The sequence below is a fragment of the Pseudorasbora parva genome, chromosome 9 (genome assembly GCF_024679245.1).
Source record: "Pseudorasbora parva isolate DD20220531a chromosome 9, ASM2467924v1, whole genome shotgun sequence".
Taxonomy (NCBI): domain Eukaryota; kingdom Metazoa; phylum Chordata; class Actinopteri; order Cypriniformes; family Gobionidae; genus Pseudorasbora; species Pseudorasbora parva.
Genome location: NC_090180.1, coordinates 46972603 through 46988818, shown reverse-complemented (window position 1 = coordinate 46988818; position 16216 = coordinate 46972603). Strand labels below are relative to the sequence as shown.

Sequence of the window (16216 nt, the reverse complement as noted above, 5' to 3'; positions counted from 1 at the left end):
ATGGTATAATATGTATTAACAAAAGTTTTGTAGCAGTGCTGTTGACCCTTGACCTTTTAACCTCTGTCAGATTGTGTTTGACGAGTGCCATAAGGCTAAAAACGCGACTTCCACCAAGATGGGTAAAGCCGTCCTGGATTTGCAGAGCAAACTGCCCCGGGCGAGAGTGGTGTATGCCAGTGCCACAGGTGGGTGCTCGCGTCACGCCGTCTTTACACTTCATGCATATATGTCAGTCATGTAATTAGCCTTTGCAAATCTGGTGTATTTTTTAATAGGGTATTGATCACACTTTTATTTACATATGTGTAGGGAGAGAGATTTATAAATGTTTATGAAGGAAGTCTCTCCTGCTCACCAAGGCTGCATTTACTTGATCTAAAATACTGTAACAACTGAAATATTGTTGCAATTTAAAATAGCTTTTTTTTGTGTGTAAGTATATTGAAGCTAAATTTTCAGCTTCATTACTTCAGTCTTCTGTGTCATGACACTTTAGAAATCATTCTGATTTGATTTTTCTAACATTGATAATAATCATTTGTAATGCTTCATATTTTTGTGCAAACATAGATACATTTTCTTCAGGATCCTTTGATGAATAGGGAATTAAAAAGAACAACATTAAGCCTATTTGACATAGAAAGTATGTTGCATACTCCAGAGTCCAGACAAACTAAACTCCGGTTAAACATCTACTACAATTGAATCTCTGTCAATGGAGAAATTTGCATTTGAGGCCCAGATGGTGGCGTTAACTGGAGCATGCTAACTAGCCAAACCTTGACCCCTTGATGTTTGCTTTGGTTAGGGTTAGATATTCTCCAAATAAACACTTAAAGTGGACCTATTATGCGAAAATCACTTTTAAATAGTTTTTGAACATATTTATGTTTGTAGTGTGTGTACACACAACCACTATTATGGTAAAAAATCCATCCACTCCATTTATTTACCCCATAAATCTAAAAAATGAGCCATTCAGGAACATGCTCCAATGTTACGTCACAATGGAACAGGCCCCGCCCATGACTGACACTTAGCTCCGCCCCTCAGTGAGCTGTAAACAATCCGCCATGTTTATCTCATCACCAGAGCATTTAACAGCAGTATTTAATTCTTATTCAAGCTACTGATGTTATTCTGTCAAGAGCAGTGAGGGTTTTTCAGTTTTTTTGTTTTTGTTTTATTTATATCAATTCATAGTAGGTACTGTATATTATGCTGCTTTCACTTTAATACACTTATTTTGTTTTGTGTTCACAGTCATAACCGACTGTGCTGGCTAACTTTGTCAAATACACACAAGGTTGTCAAAAACACAAAGTTTAAGTGCAATAAAACGCGAAAGAGAACTTAGTTTAATACTTACGGGATGCTCCGTCTGACATCAGTTTTCTGTTTAGGCTGATAAGGCTTTAAAACACATGCAATACTATCATGTTGATAAAGAACTGCAGTGTTGTGTGAGCACGATAGAGATGAAAATCAGATGTTTTCCTTTTTGTCAGAGTATTCGAAGCAAGAGCTGTACAGGCTCCGCCCTCTTCTGGAAAGGAGGACGGAGCAGCAGCTCATTTGCATTTAAAGATACACACACAAAAACAGCATTTTTTCCCGCACAGAAATGGCCATTTACAACATGGTGTAATAAATTATCCGAGCTGAACCTTCATATTGTGGGGACACCTGAGACTTATATTGCATGTAAAAAGGCGCATAATAGGTTCCCTTTAAAAAGGTTTTATTATGGTTTCATTCATTCAAATCTCTCGGTCTTTGTGTATTAATGAGATTTCTGCCTTCATCATTTTGGTTCTCTAGGTGCTTCTGAGCCAAAAAATATGATATACATGAGCCGATTGGGGATCTGGGGTCAAGGAACACCGTTCAAGGCGTTTGACGACTTCCTGCATGCTATTGAGAAGAGGTCAGAGTTCGTCTTAGATTTCTCCCTTTTTTCTGACAAAATTTTCACTTCTTAAAACTATTCTCCTTCCGTCTTCCAGGGGTGTTGGTGCCATGGAGATTGTAGCCATGGATATGAAAGTGAGTGGCATGTATATTGCACGGCAGCTGAGCTTTTCCGGCGTGTCCTTCCGTATAGAGGAGATTACACTGGACGAAGAGTTTAAACTGGTCTACAACAAAGCAGCTCGACTGGTGAGAGAAACACACAGACATCTCTAAAGCTACTTCTACGTTATTTTGGATGTACTCCCCGTTCACACAAACATATTCCAAATGTTTCTGGTAACCACTGAAACTTTGTAAAACGCCTAAATCATTTTACTGTGTCTGCGTAAAAATTAAAAAAACGAGAGATTAGGGCTGGGCGGTATCCAAAAAAAAGATATATCGATATTGTCAATTTTTACGATATTCGATATATATCTCGATATGTTTGTAATTGCTTTAAAATTATTAAAAAAAACATGATTTTGTTTTTCCCCCATTAAAACAAACAAAAACAATTTAGATTAAATTAAATACAAAATGTTTATGTTTAGTGAACAGGTTGGGATGGCCAAAATCTTATTTCATGATACGAGTATACTTTTATAATTGCAATATAGATTTTTAGTTTTATCTTTGTTTTTAAAAATAAGCGAAACATGCAAATTCCAAACAATATGACAAAAACAGTGCTTTATTTTTCAGCTGTAGGTCTGTTTAACAGTAGCAAGTCATGAAATAAATTAAATAATCAAATATGAATTAAAATACTGCTTAGTCTTCACTCTTTAAATGAACTATAGGCTACACTGATTTTTAATAAATATATTAAAGTTATTTAGCCAAGCATGGTGTGGTTTTCTATTTTTCATTGTTGTTTGATTAATGTTAATCACACAGAATATCAGGTCCGGCTTAAGACCTGCACGGATCAGTTTCCTCAACTGTACACGTTCACTAAAGACATCCTGACTGTGTTTACCTGAATACTCGCCAGGATGTGCATTTTTACATATTTTTGACCATTCAAACCCAATAATCAGAGGTGGAAAGTAACGAATTACATTTACTCACGTTACTGTAATTGAGTAGCTTCTCTGTGTACTTCTACTTTTTTAAGTAGTTTTAAAAATCTGTAATTTTACTTAAGTACATTTTGATTAAAGTATTGTACTTCGCTACATTTTAAACCACATCCGTTACTGAATAAAAATAAATCATTAAAAAGGGGAGGGGAAAAAACGCAATCCGGAAATGACTAATATTGAATAGAGGGCGCGGGAGAGAACATGCGCGCAAATATCAGATGGAGACGAACAAGACAGACGTCAGTGACGCAGACCCAGGTGAAAGCAAAACGCGGTCGTGAACTCCTGGCTAGTATGGAAATACTTTGGATATAGAAAAAAATAATGTGGTGTTGTCCTGGAGGATATCAAATGTGCACAAAATGTGGATGCAAATTAAGAAACACATAGAACATGTTCGGGAACACATCCCTCTGTGCAAATAAACGTATGTTTATAACTTAAGGCCGATTGATTTCTGTGACGCAGAGGGAATCCCGGAATCCAGTCATGAACATTAACTTTACATTATAACCTAGAATTGGCGTAATACACGCAAACTGGTGGATGAACGAAAAACTCGAATGCAGAGCTGTAGGCCTTAGAAATAAATCAAATCGCGACATGGTCTGTGAATATTAAAGCACAAAACATTGCTATATGACTTTATGATCTGCTTGTTCTCTCTCTGTGAATGAGCTGCTCCGTCTACTTCATGCAGGACTATTATTCTTAACCATTTTAACAAATTAATGATAAAAATAAGTTGTTAATTTAATAATAATTTATTGAATTTAATTTATTAGACATGTTTTATTGAAATTTTAATAAACAAAATAAACAAATGGTTTTAACTTTGTTATAATAAAGCATTTGTTCAACCAAATAAAAAAAGACCAATCTTCTTCATTCATTTATTGGGGTACTTCAGCGCTGGAAAGATGAATCTGTATTTAAACTGGGTCATCAATGCAGTAGAAATGTAAAATTATTTTTGAATTTGGTGCCTTCTAGACTGAGAACAGACAGAAAATGTATTTTTGTCTCATGTGGATGAAAGACTACAATTCCCAGAATGCTTCGCTGCCCTGTGAGGCCATTCCCAAAGCCAACAACTTGATTACTGTGACTGAGTTAGAGAAGACACTACAATTAAAAACTGAACGTGTCTGTTCAATATAATGAGTGAGTCGCCGCGCGAGTCTCACAGCACTGAGCACTGACTGCAGGAGTGATATTACATTTAACATCATGAGCTGATGAGCTCTCGTGATGAGAGCTGAGGTAATCGTGACTACACTCGCGGCATACATTCACAACGCGAGTTCAGTCTGGCGCGTTTCAGTTCATGCCTTTGCAAGCTTAACTTTCATAGAAATTAATTAGAGAAGTTAAAACACTTACATTGCTCACCATAGCTCCGTTTAAATGAGTGCCTGTAGCTGCGACCTGAGCTCTCCCTGCAAGCTGAGTGTGATCTCCATCCCCATGCGCGAGTTCAAAACATGCGGAAATGGCTCCCTCTGCTGGCTGTAGTCTTTAGCCTTATTCCAAACATTCCTCCTATGATGCAAATATCGTCAATTTCCATCATAGGAGGAATTTTTCCAGAAATAAAATACATAAATCTCTTGTCTCAGGGGGATATGAGGAGGGAAAGCACAATCATTTGAATATACTCCAGGGTTTCTACTGATACAAGGCCATATGCTAATCGCTGAAGTAACCCTTTAACATAATTTTAACAAGTGATAATAACCATCATTTAATAATAGGTACAGTAAATGTTTAATTGATGTTTTCTGAGATAGGTGTCATATCGTGAAAATCTCATTCTATCACAACCCTGCAGGGGAGAGTTAAAAAAAAGTAACTAAGTAACTTTTACTCTGAGTACATTTTAAAGTAGCTACTTTTTACTTTTACTTGAGTACATTTTTAGACCAGTCATTTTACTTGTACTTAAGTAAAATTTAATTGAAGTAACATTACTTTTACTTGAGTAGAATATTTTGTTACTCTTTCCACCTCTGCCAATAATCCACGAAAGAACTGAATCGCGATCACATGTTGTCTGAAAGGCGTGTGCACGCTTCAGGTCAGAGTCCGGCTCAAGCACATCCCGCGCTAATATTTCTCACATGCACGCATGTTTTTGTTTCTTTCTTTGTCATGCGCTGCATGTATATATTAAACACTTCTGCTTCAGTGTTTAGTGAACGGTGGCAGCAGACCTCTGCACTATCTTCGTTATCTGGTAACGTCCTTTGGGAAAGTATGCTTGAATTTGAAATATTCGATGTCACAATATTTTTTTATTTTACATAGTCGCCAAAATTATTGCGATATTATCGCTAATATTCAATATATATCGCCCAGCCCTACAAGAGACCAGACATAATAGCGTTCTAATGCTATTCTTCTGGCACAATCATTTAACGATCGCACTTAATCGTTATTCTATGTGTGGTCTAAAATGCAGTCATCCTCATGAAGATTTGTTTTAAGGCACAACAATGCCTTTATAACCATAGATATTTATGGGTACAATACATCACCTGACTTAACATGCATCATCATTTTAAAATATCCTTATGTTTTCCCTTCAATTATTTACAGTCCACATTAAAACAAGAAAAGTGTGTTTTCACATTTATTCACTTGGGAGGAGTTAAGGTCGCTTATAACATGCATTTGAAATCACGATACGCTCAAAACATCTTCCACAAATGTAGAAACTGGCTGTTGTCAACAAAAGAGAAGCTTTAAGTGGGGTTCCCACTTGTTTTTCCATGCACAGGACTGGAAAATGCATGGAAAATTTGAGAAAATGTAAAATGTCCTGGAAAAACTTGTTGTTGTACTGGAAAATAATGTTTTTAAAAGTTAAAAACAAAGATTTTATCACTGGCGGCCAAAAACAATTACCGTTGGTTGCAGAAACCATTTTATCTCACAATTAAAAAAAAAAAAATGCACAAAATTGCGAGTTATGAAGTTCAATTCTGAGGGAAAAAATACTTTTTACGAGAAAATTGCAGGAAAAAAATTCAGAATAGCGAGATAAAAAGTTGCAATTACCTTTTTTTTTATTCAGTGGCCAAAACAAGCTTCATTAGTCATAATGTATGATGAAAAAGCTGATTTTATAATTTATGGTTTATGGCAATAAACTGTACGCCGTTTAAAGACTTAGAGAGCTATATATTAACTTAGGCATGATTCTCGCTGTAGTAAAACTGAAAATGATCGCTGAGGAACCCTGTTTAAGGGCTCCTGGGGTTTCCCACCAAAATAAAAGCTTGATTGCTTAATGTTTGGAAATGGGAAAAAATGAAGACAGCCATAAATATTAGCACTGTAATTTTATTCTTGTACTGTTGGACAAAAATCGTATCTCGGTGTGGACAAAAGGCCGGTGTAGATGAAGATGCGATTTAAAATGTTTCCAGATTATTGTAGACAGTCTGCCAGGATTTTGATTACACACCATTTAAAATCCTCTTCCTCTCTCTAGTGGGCTGAGGCTCTCAAGCAGTTCACCCAAGCTGCAGACACACTGGGTCTGGCGTCCCGGAAGTCTCTATGGGGTCAGTTCTGGTCGTCACACCAGAGGTTTTTTAAGTACCTCTGCATCGCAGCTAAAGTCCGTCGTCTGGTGGAGCTCGCTCATAATGAGATGCAGCATGGCAAGGTGAGTTTAAGATTTGTGCTTTTGTTTGTTATAAACCCATGAAAAGGTTTTACATATCTTTACCCAGTAATAGGGCTGCAAAACTAATCAAAATAAATTCAAAATTGACACATTGTGATTTTAATTATTGTAGTTTCAAACCAAACTGTTTATTTACACAAGCTGCTCATGTTAATTTTGTCACCTTTTTTTAATTTAGTCTTAGTCTTGTGCTAAATGTCCTTGTTAGTTTGTCATATTTAGTCATTCACATCTTTTTTTAGTTAGTCAAGTTTTAGTCGACTAAATGTCTTGTCATTTTAGTCTAGTTTTAGTCAAAAGAAAACTCAATATAGACCTATCTTAGTCAAGTTTAAGTAAAAAAACGTTTGTCTTTTTTTTAAATAAATTATTTCTGAGATTATTTCTAATACCATTTCAGTCAAATAGTTTTTCACACATCTCAAATATTGGTTAAATGTTATAATTACCAGACAAAATACACTTGATGAATGATTTTTGTTGAATGCAACTTCATTAAATTTGTTGATTTTGATCAGTAGCCTATCAATTGATATATATATATATATATATATATATATATATATATATATATATATATATATCCTACTGTACATATAAGGAAAAATGATTTTGCCTTTCTAAGCACTATTTTAAACTTTTCTAGGGTTAAATTATATATGCTCGCATTCATTAATATTCACTTGTGTGTGCTTATATAAGTATCATTAGAAATATTAGGATGTAAGTTATTAACATTTTAAAATTTCATATTTAAAGAAATCTAGTGTTTGATAATTTTTATTCAAATGCAAAACATAAAAATAAGTTAGCTGTTATGATCTGCAATACTTTGAGCAATTAGACTAGATACATGTGTATATACACAGTCTTACAATATATTACATTGTCATTATTGTAAGTTACTTGATGCTTCAAATAACAATTGTATTGATTACATCGTTAAAATACTTTTAATTGAGTCATTGAATCAATTATTCATTCAAACCATTTTTCTTAATTCATTCAGATTCATTAAAAACTTTAAATAGACTGCAGGAAAATTACTCTAGCAAATTACGTTATTTTGTTTAGTTTTCTGTTTGCAATCGTGTGAGAATCGTGATCTCTGTTTGAAACCAAAAATGTTCCCTATCGAAACTAAATTTATCTATTGGAAACCATGTTTTAAGTGTTTCACAAATTTTTTTAATCGACTGACTGTGGCTCCGCCTCTCTCCCATGTAATTTCAAACAGTGCATCGTGATTGGCCTGCAGTCCACTGGAGAGGCTCGTACTCGAGAGGTCCTGGACGAGAATGATGGACAACTGGACAGATTTGTTTCCGCTGCTGAGTGAGTGTGCTTAAAGTCTTTAAAAGAACACTCCACCGTTTTTAGAAATAGGGCTTATTCAGCTTCTTTCCTACATTTAGATATGTGGGCAAATGCATTTTTGTCTCGGTGCATGCATTGTTTTAGTTTGGCAGGGTCGCCGCTAGCTTAGCTTAGCATAATGAATAGAATCCTATGTTGCCAGCTAGCATATCCCGAGTAAAAGTGGTCCAAAAAAGCTAGCGATGCAAAAACCCTGCCAATGCATGCACTGAAACAAAAATGCATTTGCCCACAAATCTAAATGTAGGAAAGAAGTTGAGTAAGCCCTATTTCTAAAAACGGTGGAGCGTTCCTTTAAAGCAAGCCTGTCCATGAGTGGCTAATACAGCTTCTGTCTGTTTGAGTGGGGAAAGATCACACAGATCACCAATAAGCCAATCATAATTTCAGAGAGCTGTATGAAATATCTGTATCTATCTCTGTTATTGTGAGAACTGTATTGAGATTTGTGGGTTTTTGTCATGTAGGGGGGTTTTCCAGTCATTAGTTCAGAAGCACTTCCCAACACAGAAACCCAAAAGAGAGAAAAGTGCCGCAAGCAAGAGGAAACGTAAGTCATATCTTATTTGTGCCGTATCATTGATTTTGTTTCCGGGCCCTTTGGTCTGGGGGTTTTGTTATGAATCTTTCTCAAACCGTTTCTTTGTTTTCTGAAGGAAAGCCCAGAGGCCGGACATCAAAATTTCCGAAGCACTGTGTGGAAGTGGGCGGGGTTATTAAAATCAGTGACGATTCAGACTCTGACTCAGATGAGATTGACAGCGAATCAAACTCCTCCCCTGAATCACTACAGGACAATGATGATGTGATTTTTGTGAACCACATAAATGGGCCTGCTGGTAGGTGGACTTAAATGCAAGATGATAATCAAAATTTCATTCATTTCTTAAAGGGATCCCATGGTGTTGAGACTTGTATGGCTTAATATAACATAAACAATGTCTCTTACTGAAATATGTGGTAGAAAACCCATGAAAGATCTACATTATTTAAAAAATCGATTTTATATTTGGACCATGGGCGGCGCCATTTTGTTTGCGTTCTAGGTTGATGACGTAGAGTGGTTGCACTCCTCAATCAGCTGGCGTTACCCGTAGCTATTTTTACCACAACGCAACTCGAAAATTGTTTCAGAGTTAAACAAAACCAATGAATTGCTTTGTAATTGTACTTAAAACACACTCAAACATACATGTGCACACAAACTCACCTACACAAGTCACAAACAGATCGGCGGGCGCGCACACACACCTGAGAGACTGCGCTGTCTTAATCGAGATGTTGGGCTGCTCAGTCTCCACGACAGGGGCTGAATCCGAAATCGACCCCTATACCCTGAAATAGGGCATTATTTGAAGGGACGGCCATTTGTAGTGTTGTCCGACATCATAGTGGACATGTTCGAGTGCAGTCATTCAGTCTCACGTTGCACGTTGTGAAGTGTTTTTTCCTTTTTTTCTATTTCTATTCCTGGTGTGTTTTAGAGGACTATTTTTCTCATGCTGTCCTGCTCATTCAGGGATTAAAGGAGTGCAGCTCACGCTTATTAAATCAGGCCTAATTTCTGTCTAGATAGCTAAACCACAGAGGGGTGATTAAGGTCTATTTGCTGAAGTCATCCTGACTGTGTGTGTGTGTGTGTGTGTGTGTGTGTGTGTTTGTGTTTTTAGCTAAACTAGAAGAACTTAAGCAGAGGCTGCTGTGTCAAATAGCAGAGCTGGGGAAGGAGCTGCCACTCAACACTCTTGATGAGCTGATTGACAGGTTTGGAGGACCAGAGAAGGTGTCGGAGGTGAGAATCAGTATGTTTGAAACAACAATTACATTAATACTACATTTATATGGCCATATTTACATCACATTGTTCAAGTGACCCAATTCCAATTTTTTCCCTAACATGGCATAGATCAGATACGACCCATGAACGTGTAAGGCGGAAAAAAGCGCTGATATTCTCAGATTGCTTTCAGGCCAGATTTATATGTGCAAATAAATCTGATACGAGTCAGATACGTGAATTTGCGTCAGCCATGTAAGCGGACAGATCGGATGTTATCGTCAATGCGAGTCGTACGTCATTGAAAAAGCCACAGTGCCAAATTGATGACATCAATTTGTGTGGACACTAACTGTGATCACATGACTCTTTTCAATGGCCCAGTGTGGGATGAAGGCTCAGCTCAATGTTTTGATGACCTTTAAAGATGGTGCAGATAGCAAAAGCTTCATCATTTTGTCTGCGTTTGTTTTCCGCCTAAGATTTTCTGGGTTAGTATGTCTACCTTGGTTGGTTTCGCCAAGTGTATAGTGTAAATGCAGATATTGGATATGGGTCACTTTTAAAAGGTGATGTAAGCTGGTCGAATATAGTCAACAAATCGGAATTGGGCATCGAGACCTGCGGTGTAAATGTGGACTTGGTCTCAGCTTCAAATGGCACATCCAAGCATTGACAGACTGATGGATATTTCACACAGAAGTTACACACTTTCTCCGACTATCAGACTGTAATATGGCACTTTCATCTGTCCACAAGAAAACAAAGTCTTGTTTACTGGATTCGACTAAAACCTATTTAAAATTAAATTGTATTTAATTAATATGAAGCAAAAAAAGAAAAAGATTTATAATTTATACTTAAAAAAAAAAAAAAAAAAAAAAGTCCTGGCAACTACCTGATGAAAAATAAGTTGAAGTACTAAAGAATTATTTTAAAAAATAAAACTTTTTTAAAAAATATAAATATTTTTTACAAAAAAATTTACTTATACAAAATTATATATAATTCAATGCTAAATATAAAAAGCATAAAATGACATGAATGACACTGTTTTGAGTACTAGTATTGTTATTTTTAACTAAAACTATTTAAAATCACTTTCGTTAATTAGCAAAATAATACATTTTTTAAAACATTTAAAGAAAATAATTAACAAAAAAAAAAGTCATGGCAACTACATGATATAAAATAAGTTTAAGTACTAAAAATACTGAAAATAAAACTGGTATTATATATACAGGTCCTTTTAAAAAAATTAGCATATTGTGATAAAGTTAATTATTTTCCATAATGTAATGATAAAATTAAACTTTTTAGATTCATTTCACACCAACTGAAATATTTCAGGTCTTTTATTGTTTTAATACTGATGATTTTGGCATACAGCTCATGAAAACCCAAAATTCCTATCTCAAAAAAATAGCATATCACGAAAAGGTTCTCTAAACGAGCTATTAACCTAATCATCTGAATCAACTAATTAACTCTAAACACCTGCAAAAGATTCCTGAGGCTTTTAAAAACTCCCAGCCTGGTTCATTACTCAGAACCGCAACCATGGGTAAGACTGCCGACCTGACTGCTGTCCAGAAGGCCATCACTGACACCCTCAAGCGAGAGGGGAAGACACAGAAAGAAATTTCTGAACGAATAGGCTGTTCCCAGAGTGCTGTATCAAGGCACCTCAGTGGGAAGTCTGTGGGAAGGAAAAAGTGTGGCAAAAAACGCTGCACAGCGAGAAGAGGTGAGCGGACCCTGAGGAAGATTGTGGAGAAGAACCGATTCCAGACCTTGGGGGACCTGCGGAAGCAGTGGACTGAGTCTGGAGCAGAAACATCCAGAGCCACCGTGCACAGGCGTGAGCAGGAAATGGGCTACAGGTGCCGCATTCCCCAGGTCAAGACACTTTGGGCTACAGAGAAGCAGCACTGGACTGTTGCTCAGTGGTCCAAAGTACTTTTTTCGGATGAAAGCAAATTTTGCATGTCATTCGAAAAAATCAAGGTGCCAGAGTCTGGAGGAAGACTGGGGAGAAGGAAATGCCCAAATGCCTGAAGTCCAGTGTCAAGTACCCACAGTCAGTGATGGTCTGGGGTGCCATGTCAGCTGCTGGTGTTGGTCCACTGTGTTTTATCAAGGGCAGGGCCAATGCAGGTAGCCTTCAGGAGATTTTGGAGCACTTCATGCTTCCATCTGCTGAAAAGCTTTATGGAGATGAAGATTTGGTTTTTCAGCACGACCTGGCACCTGCTCACAGTGCCAAAACCACTGGTAAATGGGTTACTGACCATGGTATTACTGTGCTCAATTGGCCTGCCAACTCTCCTGACCTGAACCCCATAGAGAATCTGTGGGATATTGTGAAGAGAAAGTTAAGAGACACAAGACCCAACACTCTGGATGAGCTTAAGGCCGCTATCAAAGCATCCTGGGCCTCCAGAACACCTCAGCAGTGCCACAGGCTGATCGCCTCCACGCCACGCCGCACTGAAGCAGTCATTTCTGCAAAAGGATTCCCCACCAAGTATTGAGTGCATAACTGAACATAATTATTTGAATGTTGACTTTTTTTGTATTAAAAACACTTTTCTTTTATTGGTCGGATGAAATATGCTGATTTTTTGAGATAGGAATTTTGGGTTTTCATGAGCTGTATGCCAAAATCATCAGTATTAAAACAATAAAAGACCTGAAATATTTCAGTTGGTGTGCAATGAATCTAAAATATATAAAAGTTAAATTTTTATCATTACATTACGGAAAATAATGAACATCACAATATGCTAATTTTTTGAGAAGGACCTGTAGATTAATGCTAAATATAAATAGAATAAATTAAAATAGCATTAATGACATCACAGTTTGCTCTGTTATTATTTTTAACTAAAACTATTTAAAATCCCCTTCATTAATTAATATAAATATATTATATATATATATATATATATATATATATATATATATATATATATATATATATATATATATATATATATATATATATATATATACACACACACTGTATATAATGCAAAACATAAATTAAATAAAATGACAAAAGAACATGACAAAATTACAAAAATTTAAAAGAGAATGAAATGGAAAAAATATTAATAAATAGTATATAAGTATCTAAAAAATACTAAAATAACGCTGCTCTTAGAGTTTCTTTTTGAGACGCTTGATGCTTGTTCACATCTGTATATTACACAAATATCACATTGTCCGTGGTATGAGACACAAGTAAAATTTTGTGTGTGTGTGTAGATGACAGGCCGAAAGGGACGTGTGGTGCGGCGTCCTGATGGCAGCGTGCGATATGAGACCAGAGCGGAACAGGGCCTGACCATCGACCATGTCAACGTCAGAGAGAAAGAGCGGTTCATGACAGGAGAAAAGGTGACGACCTCTGACCTACAGACACACAACACGACCCCCAGATCTGATAGAGCAGGGGCCTATTGCGCAAAACTAGGATAAGGGATTAAGCCGGGATATCTTGTCATCTGTATGCAAAATTTAGTACATCGGTGTCGTGTAAACGTACCCTGAAGGCACACTCACACCAAGAATGAAGAATAAAGAAAGATTACTGTATATTAGCGGATAAATTGAGCCAGGATCACCAAGATATCCCGGCTTAATCCCTTATCCTAGTTTATTCTATCTGAACAGATCAATTGTCACATGTACTCTAACAGAGTTCATTGTAAAGCATTATCTATTGAAGGGTCATTTTATTATGGGCAGTCTCACTGACAAACTAGTTTATTTTCATCGACAATATCAGCATTATGCAGCCTTATTCGGACAGGATTAGTTTAACATGGGCAGGTGGGTTCAATTAATTTTACTTGAACTAAAAAGCTAATAAACACACAATGTGCAATAGGCGCCAGGTTTCTGGATGCAGTGTTTATATATATATATATTTAATGCATGTCGTTCTCTCTGTGTTTCTCTCTCAGCTGATAGCCATCATATCAGAAGCGGCTAGCTCGGGTATTTCTCTACAGGCAGATAAACGTGTTCAGAACCGCAGGAGACGAGTTCACATGACCTTAGAGCTGCCGTGGAGCGCAGACCGCGCCATCCAGCAGTTCGGTGAGTGTGTGCGTTCGTTTCTGTGTGTTTGAGAGACGTCGTGGTGGATGCTAATACTGAGTCTGTGTCTCTTATCAGGACGAACACATCGCTCAAATCAGGTTACGGCTCCAGAGTATATCTTCCTCATCTCTGAGCTGGCTGGGGAGAGACGCTTCGCCTCGATCGTTGCCAAGAGATTGGAGAGCCTGGTAAAGTCTGCTTTTCAGATGTTCTGTACACTTTGGACCCTAAGAAAACCATTTTATGTTTCCCAAATTCAGTGTTTTTTCGGTTACACTTTATTTTAAGGTACATTGTACTTACTCAAATATTGTACTTATTTAAATAAGTACTGAGTAAAATAAATTACTACATGTACTTACTATAGGGTTAGGTTAGGGATTAGTTGTAATTGTGCATAATTAACTGTTATTACTATGGTAAGTCACCTTAAAATAAAGTTTTCCATGTTGTTTTCCATTTAATTTTGAATTTATTATGAATTTATTAAATTAATTCAAGTTTTATTATCTAAAAGGATATATAATCAGTTGAATTCATACAACTTTAAAAGTGCAAGGATTTATTAAAATTGTGACTACTTTTTTCTGGATTTTTTAATGATTTTCTTTTTTCATATAAATATGTAATTTACTATCAAAAACAATGGTAAGCAAATGAATACATGATACCTTTTTTTATTTTTATTAATTGTTTGAAATATATTCAAATAAAATTTGACCAATTCCTTTTGTTTTTTTGGCAAACAAAGTACTAGACAACAGATTTTTACCGTTTAAATTGAAAAATGTATGTAAGAATGTGTGATATTCCTTAAAAATGCAGAATATACAGACTTTGTATTGCAACAGCAGTCTTTTTGCAGTTTAATATACACAGACACTATTCCCTATCGGGATTTGATTGTGTACAGCCCTAATTTTAATATATATTTAATTTTTCCCAAATTCCATGACATGTTATACAGTAAATTAAAATTGTATGACTGAATTCTGTGATTCTGTAGAGCATTTAGTGTGTTTTCCTTTTAATTTAATGGATTCCTTTTATAATGGTTTAATTTAATTTTTATTAATCTAAAAGAATATCTAATCAGTAATTTTTTGTAATGTAATCATTTATTTAAATTGTGACACTAATATAGCCCCATGAAATGTTATATTTTTTCAGATAAAAAAAAATCTGGATTGTTCATGATTTATTACAATTAAAATATGATTTATGTTTGTTTAAATGAAATATTTATGAGAAATTGTGTGATATTCCTTAAAAAATGTTTTAATATGCTGTAGAACATGCAGACTTAAAGGTGTGAACCTACACAGCTCTCACGGTTTGATTATGATTATCATGACATCTATTCGGTTCAATTCGATATCGCGGTGCAACACAGTCTGGGCACAGAAGACAACAGGAGCATTTAGAAAAAATACACAAAAGTAAATACTTAAAGCCACTTTAAGAGGTGGTCTAGCTGCCTTAGACAAAACTAAAGTCTAAATACATCTGGTTGTTGAAACCACAAATTTAAACTTGACTCATCCCAACAATGCTTAAAAAAATAAAGTGTGAGAGCGTGTTATAGGCTAGGCTATGTCATGTTATAGCCGGATGTGACAACTGCAGCAGGCATCGCCACAGACTTATCAGAGTTATCTCTTCATCAAGCCAACGCACAAACAACCGCAAATTAAACCGAAAGTTAAGTCGTCGGTGCACAACACACAATCATCTTCATTTAAAGTAAAGTACCTGAATTTGCAATCTATCGCATTCTTTGATTGTGAAATTAGTTAAATAATAAAATGCAGCTCATATATGTTGTTTTCATGTGACGTGAGCTCCATAAAATCTCTTTATTTAGTGTGGGAATTGAAGATCAGATTTATATCCGTTTTGCGGAGACACACTTATGTGCCCAAGTGTAAATAAAATCGTTTTAATAAATCATAGCTTTGATTTACACACAGCGCGTGTGTTCTCCAGGTCGTGCTTACCGGTTTGTTCATAAGAGCCGAAATGTGCCCAGATGTCGGCTTTTAAAGTAGTTGGAGCATTTTTAATTACTCTCACTCGTGTCTCACCTCCCTCTGCCATTGCAAATGTAACGACAAAGCACGGACGCAACAAATGACGGCAGAAAATAATTACCTGTAGTACATTATAATTGGCTATGGTCTATTATTGAATCGATATCGAATTGTCTTTGTCTGC

The 16216-nt window shown here is 36.1% G+C and overlaps 1 protein-coding gene across 1 annotated transcript in view; it reads left to right on the top strand.

Moving 5' to 3' along the window:
• The window catches only part of sbno2a (strawberry notch homolog 2a), a 64514-nt gene that overhangs the window by 32551 nt on the left and 15747 nt on the right, over positions 1-16216 (top strand). The window contains 11 exon segments of the mRNA XM_067452865.1: positions 71-188; positions 1825-1930; positions 2010-2163; positions 6541-6717; positions 7976-8073; positions 8583-8665; positions 8772-8954; positions 9786-9907; positions 13163-13294; positions 13864-13999; positions 14078-14190. Coding sequence (XP_067308966.1) covers positions 71-188; positions 1825-1930; positions 2010-2163; positions 6541-6717; positions 7976-8073; positions 8583-8665; positions 8772-8954; positions 9786-9907; positions 13163-13294; positions 13864-13999; positions 14078-14190 — 1422 coding nt within the window.